Source organism: Cucurbita pepo, chromosome LG06 (genome assembly GCF_002806865.2).
Source record: "Cucurbita pepo subsp. pepo cultivar mu-cu-16 chromosome LG06, ASM280686v2, whole genome shotgun sequence".
Classification (NCBI taxonomy): domain Eukaryota; kingdom Viridiplantae; phylum Streptophyta; class Magnoliopsida; order Cucurbitales; family Cucurbitaceae; genus Cucurbita; species Cucurbita pepo.
Window position 1 is genome coordinate 2058660 of NC_036643.1, and position 16682 is coordinate 2075341.

The window sequence follows — 16682 nt, forward strand, 5'->3', positions numbered from 1 at the left end:
AACTTAAAATTTAAAGGGGGAAAAAGCAAGCAAAAGTGTAAAAAATTAATAAAGCCATTTGGATTTAGCAATAATTTTATATTTAAAAAAAGGGAATAAAACAACCATGAAAATCCTTTAACAGACGTTTTGGAATTTTCTATTGGAGGAATAGTTTTGGAGGTAATCAAGGGATTATTTGCAGTAATTAAAAAATAAAGCCCCTAATAAAATACTGTGAAGAGAATATAATTATAAAAAAAATCATAATAATACAAATTACGCAGCACGAAAAAGGAAAAAAAAAACAAAAAAACAAAAGTGGTTTCCTTTTCATTTTCATTAATTTTCTCACCTTACAAAAAGGGAACGGCAAAAATCAACAGAAAAATGAAGAACATAGAGAAAACAAGAAAGCACCTCAGAAAGAGACAACACCAACACCATAAAAAGAAATATATATATATATGAAAAAGAAATATACCCAAAATCCATGGACTAAATGGCAAACTATAAGATAAATGGGGACTAGTTTGAAATAATTTTCAAAAAAGTGCTTTTTAAGTGACTTTATATGAGTATTACTCTTAATGGGTTTTTCTTTTTCTAAAACCCCATCTAAGTGTTTTTGAAATTTTCTAAATATTTTATTTTATTTTTTACTAAATTATAATAAAAACATCATGAAAGTTATGAAAAGAAAAGTAGGTTGAAAGTCCCAAACTAGTTAGGGGTAGATCTCAAGTTTGAATCTATCCTCTCTTTTTTTTAAAATTAAAAATGAAAAAGTAAATGGGTAAACCCTATATTTAATTATATATATAAATTTAGTGTTTGAACATTTGGATTATGAAGAAAGGAAAAAGAAAATCCTATTGATGGGAGCTTTCGGGGAGGGAGGATTAAGAAAATCCTATTGATTGGAGCTTTCGGAATAGGAGGAGAAAGATAATCCTATTGATTGGAGCTTTCGGGAAGGGAGGATTAAGAAAATTCTATTGATTGGAGCTTTCGGGAAAGGAGGAGAAAGATAATCCTATTGATTGGAGCTTTCGGGAAGGGAGGATTAAGAAAATCCTATTGATCGGAGCTTTCGGGAAGGGAGGATTAAGAAAAGTATGTAAAAAAAAGGCTCAAGATCCCTCCGTTGTCCCCGAATGAAAGGGACAAGTTCGTAGTTCTTGCTATGTGAAAAAATTTTAAGTGTCTAATCAAATCTATCCTTAAATTCGAGAACCGTAAATTCGAGAACAAGACAATAAGTTCTAAGTTTTCTCCTAGAATTTTAAGCAACTTGATGGTGCCATTATAGAAGGAAAGAAGAAGAAAGGCACTTTTTGGAAAAAAATGGAAAGATATGAATGATTGTTTATGTTTATGTTATAACATCAAGCACTAAATTCTTTTCTAATTTTCAGAGAAGATATGATCCACCAAGGTGACCAACAATTTGGAAGAGTATTCTATTTGTGGTTTAATTTGGAGGGAAAAGAAATATGATGCTCAGTGCTTCAAAGTCTTTTATCATATCTGGCCATTAAAAAGATACAAAGCCAGAAAATTAGAATATGGGGGAGCCATGAAAGCAGAGGCTTCTACCCTATGAACTCTTCTACAAGGCCATACTAGCTTGGCTTGACAATAAAATTGCCAAATTTATGTGAATTTCAGAAGAAAAAAAAGATGAAAAACATACCCTGACAGTGAAATGCAAATCAAACAAATGCATCATCAATGTACAGGATCATCCATGGCTGCCATAACAACAGCTCTTCTGTTAACAGACGACCGAACAGCATTTGTCGATTGGCACTGTGGCCGTGGAGGACACCAACCTGTTTATTCAAAAATGGTGCCATGAGTTTCAAACTCCTCTATGCCATCTCTGGATGTTGAAGAATGTTCGAAGATTTCGCAGACAGGCTTCTCGAATTCTTCTTCATTCACAATCTCCTGATGGCGACAGTCAGCGCTGCAAAACGCTTTCTCGCCCCTATCGAAACAAAGGGTGTTTAGTTTTTTTGTGAAACAAAACATTCGACAGTGTCTCAAGCAGAGATAATGAAACCATTGCATAATGTGGTTGTGACAAACCTGTATATGTATATGTCTTTCCCACTTTCAAGTTTTTTGTTGCAAAAGTAACAAAAACTCAGAAAATCAATTGGTTGACATGGAGAAGGATTGTCCAGGCTGCTTCTAACTGAGAGAGGAGATCCTATCTCATTCATCTCATTCTTGTTCAAGTTGTTCAAATCATTAGAGTGACATTCTAAAATGCAGTCACCAAAAATGTGAGTGGATTTTGGATTGGCACCATGGGATATTACACGAGTATAATCCTCGGAGAGCTCGATCTGGCTTGCAGAAAGAGACTCTACGAACCCGGAAACAGGTAGCGTTACAGATGCTAAGGTTGAAACATCTGCAGACAAAACTTTGTCATGAGGCTCAGAATCACCATTTGTCATCACTTTCTTCACAAATGGATTGGTAGAATGGAAGAAGCTGCGACCTTTTCCACCACGAGATGCAGAGACGAACCGGGTCGAGTCCAATGAACACGCCTCACTCTTCTTTGAAGGCTTGAATTCTAATGGTTCTCCAATTTCAAAGAAAACCTCTGAGCTACCACCACGTAGTGATTTGAACTGCAATGGTAGAAAGTTGGGACAATTTTTAGGCAAAGATCTAGGACCTGCCTGGGGAAAAACTGGATCAATGTGAAGATTTGGGGTCTGAGTCTTGGTTCTAACTTGGGGTCCAAAAATGATGTTCTTACTCTCAGATGATCCAAGAGGTTTAGCAGATAGGTTATTATCATCATCAAGAGAATCAATAATGCCTAATCCTACTTTACTACAATCCCAGCTCCTTCTATGGCCGCCATAGGATGATTTAGGGGATCCTATTGAGTTGCTAAGATTTGAAAACACCCTAAGTTCTAAAGGAGAGGTGGGACTTTTGACTGAATCATGATCTGAAGCTACTTTGAAATTTAAGCCAACAAAGAGACCAGGGACACTGAAAAAAGGGCTGCCTTTGGATTTGTGCCCCAACACGGCAGACTGAACAGGACACAACTCAGAACCAGAGTCAGCCATTGTTGTAGCTGATTCAAAAGTGGAACTGATCTCTCTGTGAAGCAATCTTCAACCACTGCAAATGCTGGACTCTGGCAATGGCCAAGCTTGTTTCCTGTAAACAAACTGAGACATTTCATTGGAAGAAGAAGAAGAAGAAGAAGAAGAAGAAGAGATTGAATGGAAAATTAACCAAACTAAAGAACAGACAGAATGATGATAAAGGAAACAATCGTCTCAATCATGTTTTTCCAAAAAAAGAAGAATCCAAGGAAAATAATATACACACAAAATTGGTTAGAAAATTTGTTGGACGCACCAGCAGTTACAATTTAGCGTTGGAAACGGAAGAGGTATCTGATAATGAGACATAAAATGGAAAAATAGACACAAATCTGTGAATCAAAGGGAGAGAAGTTTCTAGACTGTTCATTAATCTGCGGAAAGATCCAGTGAAAATCAAGTATCCAATGAGAGCGTTCTAACAGTCCGAAATCGACGAAATGATCCAAAAACGGAGATCAAAACAACGAAGAAATCATCAAAAGCTCAAATGAACAAGCAGTAACAGCGATAACTCAAGTACAACGATCGCAGAAATCTCATTACAAAAAAGAAAAAATCAAGAACAACAACAAAAAAACTCCAAAATGCATCAAAACAAACGAAAACAACGCCAAAGAAGAAGGAAGGAAGGGCAAAGCTAACCTCCTTTCCTGAAAAAAATGCAGAAAGAAGAAGAAGAAGAAGAAATTGAAAGTATGAATGGGTATGACTGAAACTCGCTCTGCAATCTCTCTTTCTCTCTCAGTGATGCCTCAAAATCAGCGAAGGCAGCTCAGTCACAAGCATTCCCACTTTCTCTCTCTAGAAAAATGGAAGAAAACAAAAAACCCAACGATTTTCTCTCTCTACAAATACAATGCCATTTGCAGTGAATGGCAGCCACTTTAATTTTGCCCACAGTATTGTCTTTCAATGCATTATTATTACCACTCTTTTTTTCTCTCTTCAATTTTTTTTTATTTTTTATTTTTTTTAATTTCCACGTCAGTAATATATTTTGGATGATAAAAGTTTCACCCTGGGAATGATCATGCGTTTATATAATCAAGGAATACTAATACAGAGGCCTCCTCGGAAGCTTAAAATAGACCCATGAGAGCTTATGCTCAAAGTGGACAATATTGTCCAGAGCAACGTCATGAGAGCTTATGCTCAAATGGACAATATTGTCCAGAGCAACGCCATGAGAGCTTATGCTCAAATGGACAATATTACATGAGAACTTATGCTCAAAGTGGACAATATTCCATGAGAGCTTCTACTCAAAGTGGACAATATTGCCCAAAGTAAAGCCACGAGAGCTTATGCTCAAAATGACCCAAAGTAAAACCATGAGAGTTTATACTCAAAATGAACAATATCATATCATTGTGGAAGTGGCCAAAAGTAGAGAGAGCTTATACTCAAAATGGACAACATCATCCTAACAATATATATTTTATTTATTGGGCTCAAACTTTTTATTTATTTATTTATTTATTTATGATATAATTATAAACTTTTAATTTTTTTTTAAATTAAATTTATAAATACCAAGCTCGTCTATAATTTATTTATTATCTAAATTTTAAAATATTTTCAAAAGTAAATTTGAAAACTAAGAAAAAATAAATAAATAAAATATTACGTATTTTTCTTTTTAATTTTTTTAATGTTTTAAAATATTTTATATTTGCACTTTTGGTAAACTGTGGCGGAGAATGTGGGGAGGACGAAACATCCATTTTAGTAAGGTCCATGACTGTGTGATTGGCCTTTTTTGCTTATTCACAAATTTGCCCTCATACTAACACTTTATTACAATGTTACCCCTAAAATTATATATATTTTTAATTAAAATTTTAGAGATTAAATTTGAAATTTAATATTATAAACAAAATTTAAAAAACATTCTCCCACGTTAATGATTTCCATCGAACATAAACGGCGTCTATTTAACCGTTAACTAATAATTATGTGGTCCATTCAGTCCCTATCAAACAAGTTGCCACGTCATACTGTATTAATAAACTTACATAATTTAATAATTCATTTTTCGGAACTGCCTTGTTTGTCGTTTTGCGTGACTCAGCCTTTCTTCATTCTCGATCTTAAACGTCTGATTCCGACACGTGTCTGTCAGTTTTGTGGATCCCGATGAAATCCAACGGCTGTAAACGCAAGATTCTTTTACTACTGGACCGGTCTTCTTCGGGCGGTTGATTTATTCACTGCGTGCTTTTTCTGGAAAAAAGCTCTGTTCCAGTGGGTCCAGCACTCGTAGGAAACACACGTGTCGAGTTCTGGTGGAGCCGTGGAGTTGAAAGGAGAGTTTGTCTGGCAAAGAAGGAGCATTGGAAGAGGAAGGGGTAAAAAAGTAAAAGGGTAAAAAGGGAAAAGGGTAATAAAGTAAAAATATTATTCATCAACCTTTGATGATTGAAAACTATTTTTATCAAATTATATATCCAATTTTTTAATTAAAAAAATTATTGAAACTTGTGAAATAATAGATATTTTTTATAGCAAGGTAGAGTGGCAAATCGTAGCATCGAGTGAGGCGTAACTTCTCCGAGTTTTAGCTTCGAGACCCTACAACCAATGTCGAGATGCTATATGTGTAGGTTTGCTTGGCTTGTAATGCAGTATCAAGTCGTCGGTGGGTTGGGGGGCGTTGATATTGTCCCCTCCTAATTTCCTCACTCGTTCGACTATGTCTTACGGTAGAAAATAATGTGATTTCACCTGGTGTGCAGGAGGGCACCTCTGTTTTTCTTTTAGTGGTGGGTCCCGTGCCTTCCCTAAAGAAGAAAGGCCATCAATTTACTCAACTCGCCCTTTTTGGATAGGATTAGTGGAACAACTCCGAACGTTAGGAAAGATAAGGGAAGACCACCTAAACGAACCGACTGAAAGGACTTGGCTTATTCGAATCGAAGAATAGCGGCTTCCAGATCAGTCTATCACGAATAGCTTCGTTGCTTGATCGACGGGAGGAGCGTCTTGAAGTATGAGGCATAAGATCAAGCGTTTTGACTTTGTCTCTCGGGTTCCACCACAGGTTGATATATATATATTACCATAATTGACCTTAAATGCTCAGCATAATTTAATAAGATTAATAAGAAAATTTAGCTGTTTTTTAAAAAAATATTTATAAATAATTATGTTAATGGAATAATAATTTAATATACATAAACTATTTAGCTGTGAGTTTAGCATATTTTTTATGAAAATAATATAATTGGTATTTTTTAAAAAATTAAAATAATTTAAGAATTATTTGCGACGATTTTGTATAGAAAGAAAAATAATATAAATAAAAAAATTGAACATCAGTTGTATACTTCACCCGCGCAAACGTAACTGGAGCCTTTGTTCTTCTCGTTCCAGTCTCTCTGTACGATGGCAAGTTCCGAATCAAAACCCAATGATCATCTTATTCCCTTGCCGGAATCTGAGTCGTTGCCAGAAGCTGAATCTGAATCGCAGCTCTCAGTTCTCCTATTCCGTAAATTCTTCGCTTCTTTTTTTCTCTTTCTCTCTAATGCACACACACTCAAAAGGCGCGCAAAAACGCTTTCTCGTAATGAAAATATGCCTGCCTGACGTTGTATGGCGAGATTTTTAGTTAGATTTGTTGTACTTATTGTGAAAATCGGGCACTGTTAATCGTCTACTAGTTGTGCTTGAAGAAGTAAGAAATGCTTTGAGATTAAACTCTAGGTAGGTGATGAAACTTCGACTGGATTGCATTTGATAATGTTCGGCGCAGGTTTGACTGGAAACGGCGATTAGGTTAACTTTCTTCGCTTCTGATACTATAAAATTGTGTAGCACAAATCCGAAATAGATAGAGGTTGTTTGTTTTAGACAAATTATGAACAAATCGGCAGTGATAGTTGTACTTCCTTATGACGAGGAGGTATTTGTATTCTTAAACTTAAGAGTCTTTCTCCAAATGTTGGCTCTGTTGGCACTTTATTCTTAACTCTATTTGAATCGTGAATCGTGTTCAGAAATGGCCAGTCAGTACTCGCGTATTATGATTCTACCTCCATTTATACGTGCAGTCCATTTTTATATGATTGTTTTGCTTCGCTCATCCGTTATTTTTAAGTTCTGTAATTCTAGAAGGAGTTTGATTGATTCGCTAGCTTCGAGACGGTTGTACTTGGAGAAAGGTTGCTCCTCCGCAAATTTACAGGCTTGAAAATTATACCAGACCAAATGTACTCATGAGATTAGATCTGTTCTGAAGAGAGGCGGTAAATCATAGCCGAACAACGATGAAAACTTCAAAGCCTTAATATCAGTTCGACCAAGACGTGCTTGTTTTCATCACAAAATCATTTTATCGTTTTCTCTTTCCTTCTTTGCATGTTGATGTTTATCACACCCTGATCTTTGGATTACTCTGTGTCATCCGATTAGATAACACTGGTTCTGGTATTTTTATATTTGCGCAGATATATCACAACAGGCCCAAGGGGCTATGGAGAACATGCTTAGAATGATCAGGTTTGTTGATTATGGAGAGTAGCTCGATTACTTTTATTTTTTATGCATGTTTTTTATTTTAAATTTTCAGGAGTTGTTGTAAACTGATAAGCTGTAAGTGGGGAGAGCGAAATATTTTTAATTATGGAGGAGTTCTTCTACTCCTAATGACTCCAAATTAATTGCATAAAACGTCATAATGGTACGTATAGATTCTCATGCTAACCATAGTCCTCTTGTTTTCCACTGTTTGCAGTGAAATCGATCAAAATGCTGTTGGTATATTGGAAGACATAGAGAAGTGCAGGGGTTCTGCTCTTGACAGGAAGGGAGTGCTAGAGGAAGAGAAACAACAATTTCAACAAGCTGCTTACACTGTTTTAGACATGCTCAACAACGGAGGGGGAACACTGTAAGATTTCTCCCAAAATTTCTGCACATTTCTGCCAGTACGTGTCCCTTTAATATATTTACACTATCACTCATCTCTTGTTTCTTGATAGTTGTAGACCATAAGTCATCGGTTTAGGCCTTATGTAAACCCAGTAGATATTGTTTTTGTCTTCAGACAAAAAATAAATGATCACCCTCTCTTAAAACATTCAAGTCTTCTACTTTAGAGCCATCAGCCATGAAAATTGAGCTCCCTCTCTTGCCAAATCTTTTCTCTGCAATCCATTGTCAATCAGTTATCTTCTAATTAAAAGATGTCATCTACATTGACATTAAAAAGGTATATAAGGTGTATAAAAAGCCAAGCCCTTTGTATGATTAAGCCAACAACAATCATGATTTGTTCTGTCTGATCCAAACTCGATTCAATAAATTACACAACCATGATAACTAGGTCTTTAAGTGTCGTCTTTATGAGACATAAAAATCTAGTTATTGACTTAAATTTCTTATTTCACCATCTTCTTCCTATCAGATTAAAATCATATGATTAAGCCAACAAATTTTTGTACTTTAAGAAGAATAGGTACTTAGCGTTGGATTGTAATTTCTGAAATGTTTCCTGGGATTGTTTAAAATGTATGACGCAAATTATACTTCACACAAATCTAATCATAATACCTGCCAATCCGAAAAGTTCTTCAATCGACTTGGGCAGAAATACCAGTTTTCCCATACCCTTGCCATCTTTTGTACTTTCATCTGGATGGTGCTCGTGAATTATCACCCTGATGCGATCTGTATGTGGCAATGGTGTAGATGCTTCTGGCGATCCTATAACATAATTGTGTGAATTGAGCTACGAAATGTGCTTATCCAGGAAAAGTCCAACATTTGAAAATACATGGTATCCAAGTTGCTCGAACAAAAGTAACTCGATTAAGATTAGAACATCTAGGAAGTGTGCTTTGTGCTGAATCAAGTTGATAACACAAAGTGCTGACAAAATTGATTCAATATTTTTTAGATTAAAAGTTGGATTTTTTTAGTTTATCTTCTAAGTTATAGAAAAAGTTATGAATGCTCAACCGTACTCTGTTTTTAAAGAGACGAATGTAAAATATTTTGATAAAGCTAAATATAGTTTACTTGAAAAACAAAGTGACAACACAGTTCTTCCACACATAAACATTATGTCCTGATGATTCTAGAATGTGCTTGCATGTTGTTGTAACTTGCCACAATCAGAGTAGATATATGTTCAGTGAAAAAAATAAATTCCCAAGAAACTATTTATGATTTCTCCACTTTATGCATGCTTTCTAAGATAAACTAATTAGAAAATAATGTCATAACTGTTAATGTCATTCCACAATTTCCTTACCTTCCATTTTTTGATCTCCATGATAATCTGGTAGTCTCTGATTTTGTGTCTCATTCGGTTCTGTGAACTGCAAAACAACATGCGATGATGATCATCTAGTTAAGGTTCTTTTTATCGTTCTCGTAAGTGAGTCCTTTTCTCTGGTAGGAAATCATTAAGAGCTAGTTTGTTCAAAGAATATAGGGAAAGAAAGAATATTTGGTATTGTACTGATAATTTGTCCAAAGCTAATTTGTATCAACGTCTATTTTTCTTTCAAGGCATAGGTTTAACTTTCATTGAGAATTTCAGTACAAGTTGCATCATTCAATGCTGCTTGCTCATTCTTTTCTATTTGTATTTTAGACAAAATTAGAATTAGTTTATGAATGAATATTTATTTGGTAACTTACAAAGCTCTTCTATGGTTTACTCTATTGGACTTATTTCCCCTCAAATTTGAAATGTAAGCCAATAGATAAATAATTTCCAAATTTCCCTTTCAATTTGTTTTTGTCAAATATTCTTGACCAGAGAAGAAATTGAGATTCTCCCTTTATATCTTATGTTATTAACTCATTTTTCACTTTACTACATACTAAGTTTCATAAGTGAATTTATATAACTAAAAAAAAAACTTTAGCAACATTCATTTTCCAGAAAATGAATCTTATAACTTTGATCTACTTATATCTTATTCTGTAATTTTTCTGCTATATTCTTGCAGGAAAAGTTGACTTTCATCAGTCTAGGGTGGAAAAGTACAAGTTGTCATAATTCTCCTCCTATTTTATTCTCTAGACATGGGTAAGGAGAACACATTAATGCCTAGCCTATTTTCACCATATGCATAAACATTTTGCTTGAATCTTGTTCGCCTATTTCACACTTGTATAGATGATATTTTTGGAAGTCTTTCATTTTCAAGCATGAAAATCAGCAAATTGACTAGTTTTAATAAAGAAACTCTTATCCTTTAGATAGCAGTTAACCCGAGTCAACTTGATCCTAAAAAATCATGATTTTGAGATTAATTTTGCTGTAAAGTTTCCTGGTATGTAATAAATACCTGCTTACGTTCTTAGTAATATATTTAGAAGAGATCATTTCTCCTGGATACTTCTCAAAGTTATATTCAAACAACAAGGCTTCTAACGTTCGGCATTGCACTAACGACAAGCTAATCATGTCCAAATTGTAAACCACTTTATTGAATAATAAAAGAAGGGTACCTCTGAATTTAGGTCTTCCAGCAACTCTGAAAAGTAGGGTATTTCGTTTTGCTCCTCCTTTTTCATCCCCTTCAAGTGCTGATTGTGCAGCACAAAAGTCAGCATAAAAAAATGTGCGTACTAGACACGAGTTTTATTAGGATTATACACGGCAAGTTTATGCAGTTACTATCTTGATGATGATATCTTTAATCTCAAAGGCTTCTGATATAAAATTTGTTTATCTTGTAATAATTGTATTATAGATCCACTATTTTTCTAACCTCAGTGAAGTTGATGAAAAGGGTTTTTCCATCTTCGTTGTTTGGTTGTAACATTTGCTTAAAATGATGATGACTTATCCTGATGACTTGGGAGAGTCTTCTAGTTCTCACTGTAAATGGCTGTGGGATATTCAACATCACAGCAATTTCCCCTGCCATCTGTGGAGATTCCAGCTTTGACAAAATCTGAAAATCAATTCATGCAAATATATTACGAAAAAGGGTGAAAAAATCAGGTTCATTGGATTTTCCTCTCTTTTCCTGTTGAGGATGGAAAATATCTCAACACGAGTACTGCAGATGCAGCCGCCCTTCCATTTTAAGTATCACTGAATTGCATCATTATTACCCAAATTGTCTTGGTTCTACTTAATTGTTAGAGAGCTAGTAGATAAATCTTATTTGTTTTGTTTAGAGATTTGGAAGACTAGGAAGACTGCTTAGGTTGGAATGGGGTTATTTTCTAATACTAGTTTGAGGTGGGGGGAAAAAAAAAGTCTTTCAATAAGGATCTTGTATTCCTTTCCAATCTCAATGCTCGAAAAGACATTATATCATAATATGAATTTTCCCTTCCTGACGTCATTCATGACAGTACTTTGTACACTTCTGTCAATTTCTTCTTGCAGGAAAGTTTCTCGAGCATGAAGTGTGGGTTTCAGAGTCTTACTTGAGCTTGAAGAATCAACTTGTAAAGATAGTTGGGTGCTATGATATATGAATGAATGAGATATTATCTTCTGTTGGATGGTGCATACAACACACTATTTTTGTTCAGTCTATAATCACTACAGGACAGATCTCATCCTATCCTCTTCTGTTGTCTTACTTCAGTTCTTGGTTTATTGAAATTCAAGATGTGCACTGCTTGTACTGTCTGAATATCCATCAATTGCCAAACAGATTATCACTCCTAGGCAACATAAGTTTTCTTAAAGATACTGACAATCCAATTAGATACTTATTTAAAAAAAATATAATTGTGTGCTTTGGATTTCAGGGATCTTGCTTGCTGGGACAAAGCTCTCTTTCTTCACTCTGGATCTTCTAACCATTTATAGATTCTTTTGCCACCAATTTCACTGGAGTTTGATTTTCATTATAACAGCTTAGAAATACATTACTTGAATAGACTAGGGTCTGTTATATAAATTATACAACTGTTTCTTTGAGTTCGTTTTAAGTACCTAGAATTTTATTATAACTACTTAATTGTCTAACTTTACCTTGTCAGCATCTGTAATTTGGTCGTGAATATTTAAAATTTCTTACATTATATAATGTAATGCATAGAAATAGGCAATAACCTTTTAACACAACAATGAACTGCTCTACGTTACCTGTTCAGTTCCAGTCTTGTACACGATCACATCCTGCATTTTTATAAATGTAGTTCAGATTAGATTTGATTCCAAGAGAACATGGAATGCAGATGAAAAAACACAAGATTACTTACCACTGATCCAGACACCAAAATGTAGAAATCTGTTGGTATCTCATTTTGTATTATAATGTCAACTTTAGGTGGAAAGTACTCGGCTTTCATCTCAGACACCTGCACAAATATGTATTAGGCCAACAGGAGAACTGAGAATAGCTACAAATTTAGCTCGGTTAGTTTCCAGATATTCTTCTGTTAAATGGTGAAGGTAAGTGCTCCAAAGTTCTACTTTTTTTTTACTTCATGCTGCATGACTTGGTAGTCTATATTACGACTCTCTCTTTTTTTTTTTTTCTTTCTTTCTTCTTTTTTTTTTTTTTTTTTTTTTTTTTTTTTTTTTTTTTTTTTTTTTTTTTTTTTTTTTTTTNCGTCATCTCTTGAACAGGAAAAAAGTTCTCTTACCAATTGGGCGATTAAGTCGTTAGATAGATCCTTGAATAAGTATGCATTCTCAACTGTACGACGGAAAAGGTGCTGGGCAATACTGGTTCTGATTGCTTTAGGTAAATCCTCCAACACCTCTTCTTGCTTCAACTCTGCTGTCTTGAACTTGAGCTGCATGTGCGCCAACATTTGATCTTTCAAGCTTTCTGGCAGTCTATTCTTGCTTCCATAACGCAATATCTCATTTATGGAATCCCTCTGGTAAGTGACAATGCAATTCATTTATTATAAAGTGTAATGCTGAAAGAGAACTTAGAATGAGACATGGCACTAACAAATGGTTTTTATATGCTCCGTAATTCTAAGACAAGAATATTAATAGTAAAAGGAGTCCATTATTACTCATTGCTTCTTGCAATATTGAATTAGTTGATTTAGTAGTTCCAGGTTTAAAATTATGTTTTCTATTGATACTATGCTTTGTTTTGGAAACCATTGATTATTACCAAACATAGACATAGTCACAGGGTAAGATTCGTGCTGTAGCATTTTCTTGTTACATTGCCGGTAGACATCACAAATACCATGTTTTCTATGTTAGACTGGTTCCTGTAACTAGATTGAGTGCATAGAGCAAAAGGATAAATTACCATGATAAATGTTCGGATAGCACTGTGAACGATAAGATTTGTCATGTTTCCTATCAAGTAAGACGTGAGGCCGATGTTGAATAACATGTAGCAGATGCTAAAAATCTTCTCCCCTAGATTAACTGCATGCAAGTCCCCATAACCAACGGTGGCAAGTGTGACAATTGACCAATATATTGAATAGGTGTAGCCAAGCCAGATACTTCTGCTTTTAAAATCTTCTACTTCAATTCCAATCCATGTATTTTCTGCATCTTTATGATGAATTGCCAGCCAGTAGTAGAAACAACCAGCTGAATGAACTGCCAACAGTGTAACCTGTCATTGGAGAACAACCCAAAGATACTTCTATTTAAGCAGTGGTCTGAGAGTAGAATATTACAAGTAAGTTTGTTATCCCCAGAAAGAAGTCTTACACAAATTAGTTTGATGAGTCTTGTTAAAAAGTAACTGAAGCGTATGTCTTTCTCCAGCCTGGATTTGAGGCAATTTGTCAGTTAGATTAGTTCTGAGCAAGTAGTATGAAAATGCTTTTTTAATTTTTGAAATCTTTACCATCAAATAATCTACTTCCGTTATACATTGAAGTGCAAGCAACATGTTACCTTGAGAAAAGTTCACTAACACGCCTTAGTCGCCAGAACCGAAGTAAGTTGAGGAAGCCGAAGACCTCATTGCGGTTCATCTCTCCAGTGAAAATTCTGTATATTACCTGAAATGGAAGAGTGGAGGCTACGTCCATGGGGAACCACAGGCTTGTAAGGTAACTGTAACAACACATAATTTTCTATTAATCTAATAGCTGTTCTGAAATTTTCTTCAGTTATTCATTTCACACTGCACCATTCACCTAAGTCATATTTGTTTATATATTTTCTACCAATTACAATTTACAACCTATTCCATTCAAATCTTAGATCAAAAGATTAGAGGTTTGAATCTCTATGATAAAAATTTCTTTCTTCTTTGTTAGAAAAGTAATCATATTGTTTTAATGCCCTCTATTTGCAACTTCTACATATGTGCAGTTGTCGTCTTGTGCTAAATTGTCATTTATTGTATAACTGTACTGTTTCCCCTTCCATCAGCTCTTGAAACCACTTTTGAAGATTTCAATTTTCAGAACAAGTAGATGGAAGAACAAACCCAAACCAAAATATTACTTGGAATGGGTAAAATGAACATACCGTACAGCAATCTTCTTGTGATCATCAACGAGGAGATAAGTGGATTTATCCAAATAAGCCACGAAGAAGGTCAAGACAATATCAAGGGCAAAGAATGCATCCACCACCAAATCAACGGGTAAAAGAGACCCAGTTGCCACTTTCTTGAAGGCAAGTTCAAAGGGAGATACCCACGCTGAGTACACCACTAGCACTACCAGGAAAGTTTGCCACCACCTGCATTGCATCATCATTCATATTCCAAAATGCCCAACCAAAGTGGTCCGCTCCTTTCTCTCGCCAAAAGCAAGTAAGACAAATTCTTGCTTTTGACTTGTTTTTCAAATTCTAATTTTTCATATATCAATACTTCTTATAAAAAAAAATCATTTATACTGTATGTGTTCTTTCATTTACAGCTAATGAAATTCATCCTCATATATGGCAAGAAAAAAAATATATTTTCAATACTGAATATCATGGATCACGAACCTATCACACAACCGGTAGGATCAAATTTATTAGCAGAGAAACTAAGAACTAAGATATGAAAGTACTTATGGTGTGTAAACTTAAACTATATTGTCTCTTAGAATTGCATCTACAAGTTGTTGAATTGACTCACCGATATCTTCTATCATACGGAACTATAATGAACTTGTTCAGGTTTGAGTATCCATCGGTCACAACAGTTCCAAACGCCGGCAAAAGGCTGCTGGAAACCGACGTCAAGTTCTTTATTTCGCCACTTGAGTGCCGCCGGAACAGCAAAGGCAACGGCGACCTTGTTTCGGACATTGGTGTCGTCATTGTGTTTCAGCCTCTGCAAATTCTAATGACCCAGAAACAAGACGGTCACTTTTCCTGCATGCCTGAGACTTTTTATGCACACAAAAGAGGTAACTTTTACGCGAACCCCGTGAGTTCAACTTAATATATATTAATTAAAGGGGAAGGTGGCAATGAGCATTCGTTGAATTGGTGTAAATAAATTTAAAAAAAGATCATTTCGTGACTGTTATACATCAAAGATAAGATTTATTTTAGTGATCCATGTTGACTTGCATTATTCTATGAATCGATCCCATGCTCAAGAGATGATGTCTCATAATTACTCTAATAATTGCGATTTTTATATGTAAAATGCTTGTATTATGAAGAGTTGACTCTTAATTTCAGGACTTCATTAGGGGAGAGGACTTTAAGGAAGGCTTTGTGGATCTCTTTTACCATCATTAAACATATGGTTAGTTTCTTGCTTCTTTGAATGAACGAGGTTGTCCTATGCATTATATATATATATATATGTTAGACGAATATGACTTTCCATAATGGTATGATATTGTCCCCTTCGAGCCTAAGCTCTTATGGCTTTGCTTTGGGCTTACCCAAAAGGTCTCGTGCCAATGGAGAGAGTATTCTTTGTTTATAAATCCATGATCATTCTCTAAATTAGCCGACGTAGGACTTCCATCTATATATATATATCCTTAACCTTAGGTAAACTGGAAGCTTAACCGTGAAAGTAAAAGGCGAATCTGAGGTCAGAATAGGATGCTAGTGAATAAATCCTTAAATAGGATGGTAGTGAATAAATCCTTATGAATTTGTGAACTTAATTTGAGATCTAATCACTTTATTCTGTCAATAATAATAATAATAATAAAGTATTGATGGTTCATTAATTGTTAGGGGTGGTTTTTTAAATAGAAAATATTTATAGATTTGTTGTGTATCGTAGAATTTTAACAACTTTATGTCCGATCTTTCTTGCTGTGATCAATTAGCAATTAGATATTTTATTTCCTTTTCCAATTTTACCCTCTACTGTCTGCCATAATTAATTCTATTTTCAACTTAAATTCCTTTTCCAATTTTACCCTCTCGTGTCTGACATAATTAATATTTTGTTGTAGACAAGCTTTTTCTTTAATTGGTTTATACAATGAATCTATGTTCATATTCTCTTTTAGATTTTCAATTTTAATAACCACAGTTTTTAACTTTCTTCCGTTTTCTTAGCTAGTCCATTTTTCACTCTATTTTTTTATTTGTGAAATTAATATATATATATATATATATATATATATATATATATATATATATGTATACTATTTTTCTTCTCATTATATAATTATTTGACCAATTTCCATCCTAGTCACGTAGTGTGTGTGTGTATTTAT

General features: G+C 34.6%; 3 protein-coding genes and 1 long non-coding RNA gene across 8 annotated transcripts; 2 read left to right on the plus strand and 2 right to left on the minus strand.

The window, feature by feature from the left end:
* Positions 1-1420: 1420 nt before the first annotated feature.
* LOC111797551 lies at positions 1421-4011 on the minus strand. 2 transcript variants are annotated; one of them, XM_023680593.1, is made up of 3 exons: positions 3771-4011; positions 2074-3177; positions 1421-1972 (listed from the first exon to the last, which is right to left on the minus strand). In XM_023680593.1, exons 2-3 carry the CDS (start codon positions 3081-3083, stop codon positions 1819-1821), a joined length of 1164 nt encoding a protein of 387 aa, XP_023536361.1. In that variant the 5' UTR covers positions 3084-3177; positions 3771-4011; the 3' UTR covers positions 1421-1818. The 2 variants fall into 2 exon arrangements, with proteins under 2 accessions (XP_023536361.1, XP_023536362.1); XM_023680594.1 differs by having other exon boundaries at positions 2074-3188.
* Positions 4012-6454: 2443 nt separating this feature from the next.
* LOC111797169 lies at positions 6455-11857 on the plus strand. Its single transcript, XM_023680104.1, has 5 exons — positions 6455-6618; positions 7577-7628; positions 7864-8019; positions 10091-10170; positions 11488-11857. The coding sequence occupies exons 1-4, from the start codon at positions 6513-6515 to the stop codon at positions 10098-10100; spliced, it is 324 nt and encodes a 107-aa protein (XP_023535872.1). The 5' UTR covers positions 6455-6512; the 3' UTR covers positions 10101-10170; positions 11488-11857.
* On the minus strand, positions 8026-15309 carry LOC111797168 (potassium channel KAT3-like). Its single transcript, XM_023680103.1, has 13 exons — positions 15125-15309; positions 14521-14736; positions 13939-14100; positions 13750-13807; positions 13334-13651; positions 12702-12941; positions 12315-12413; positions 12199-12231; positions 10859-11044; positions 10596-10673; positions 9385-9451; positions 8682-8834; positions 8026-8275 (listed from the first exon to the last, which is right to left on the minus strand). The coding sequence occupies exons 1-13, from the start codon at positions 15307-15309 to the stop codon at positions 8172-8174; spliced, it is 1899 nt and encodes a 632-aa protein (XP_023535871.1). The 3' UTR covers positions 8026-8171.
* On the plus strand, positions 12686-15831 carry LOC111797171. 4 transcript variants are annotated; one of them, XR_002815492.1, is made up of 7 exons: positions 12686-12802; positions 12897-12944; positions 13607-13717; positions 13922-14096; positions 14422-14809; positions 15166-15398; positions 15679-15831. It is a non-coding gene; the product is annotated as an uncharacterized LOC111797171 (long non-coding RNA). The 4 variants fall into 4 exon arrangements; XR_002815490.1 differs by having other exon boundaries at positions 14457-14809; XR_002815491.1 differs by having other exon boundaries at positions 13975-14096; positions 14457-14809.
* Positions 15832-16682: the final 851 nt, after the last annotated feature.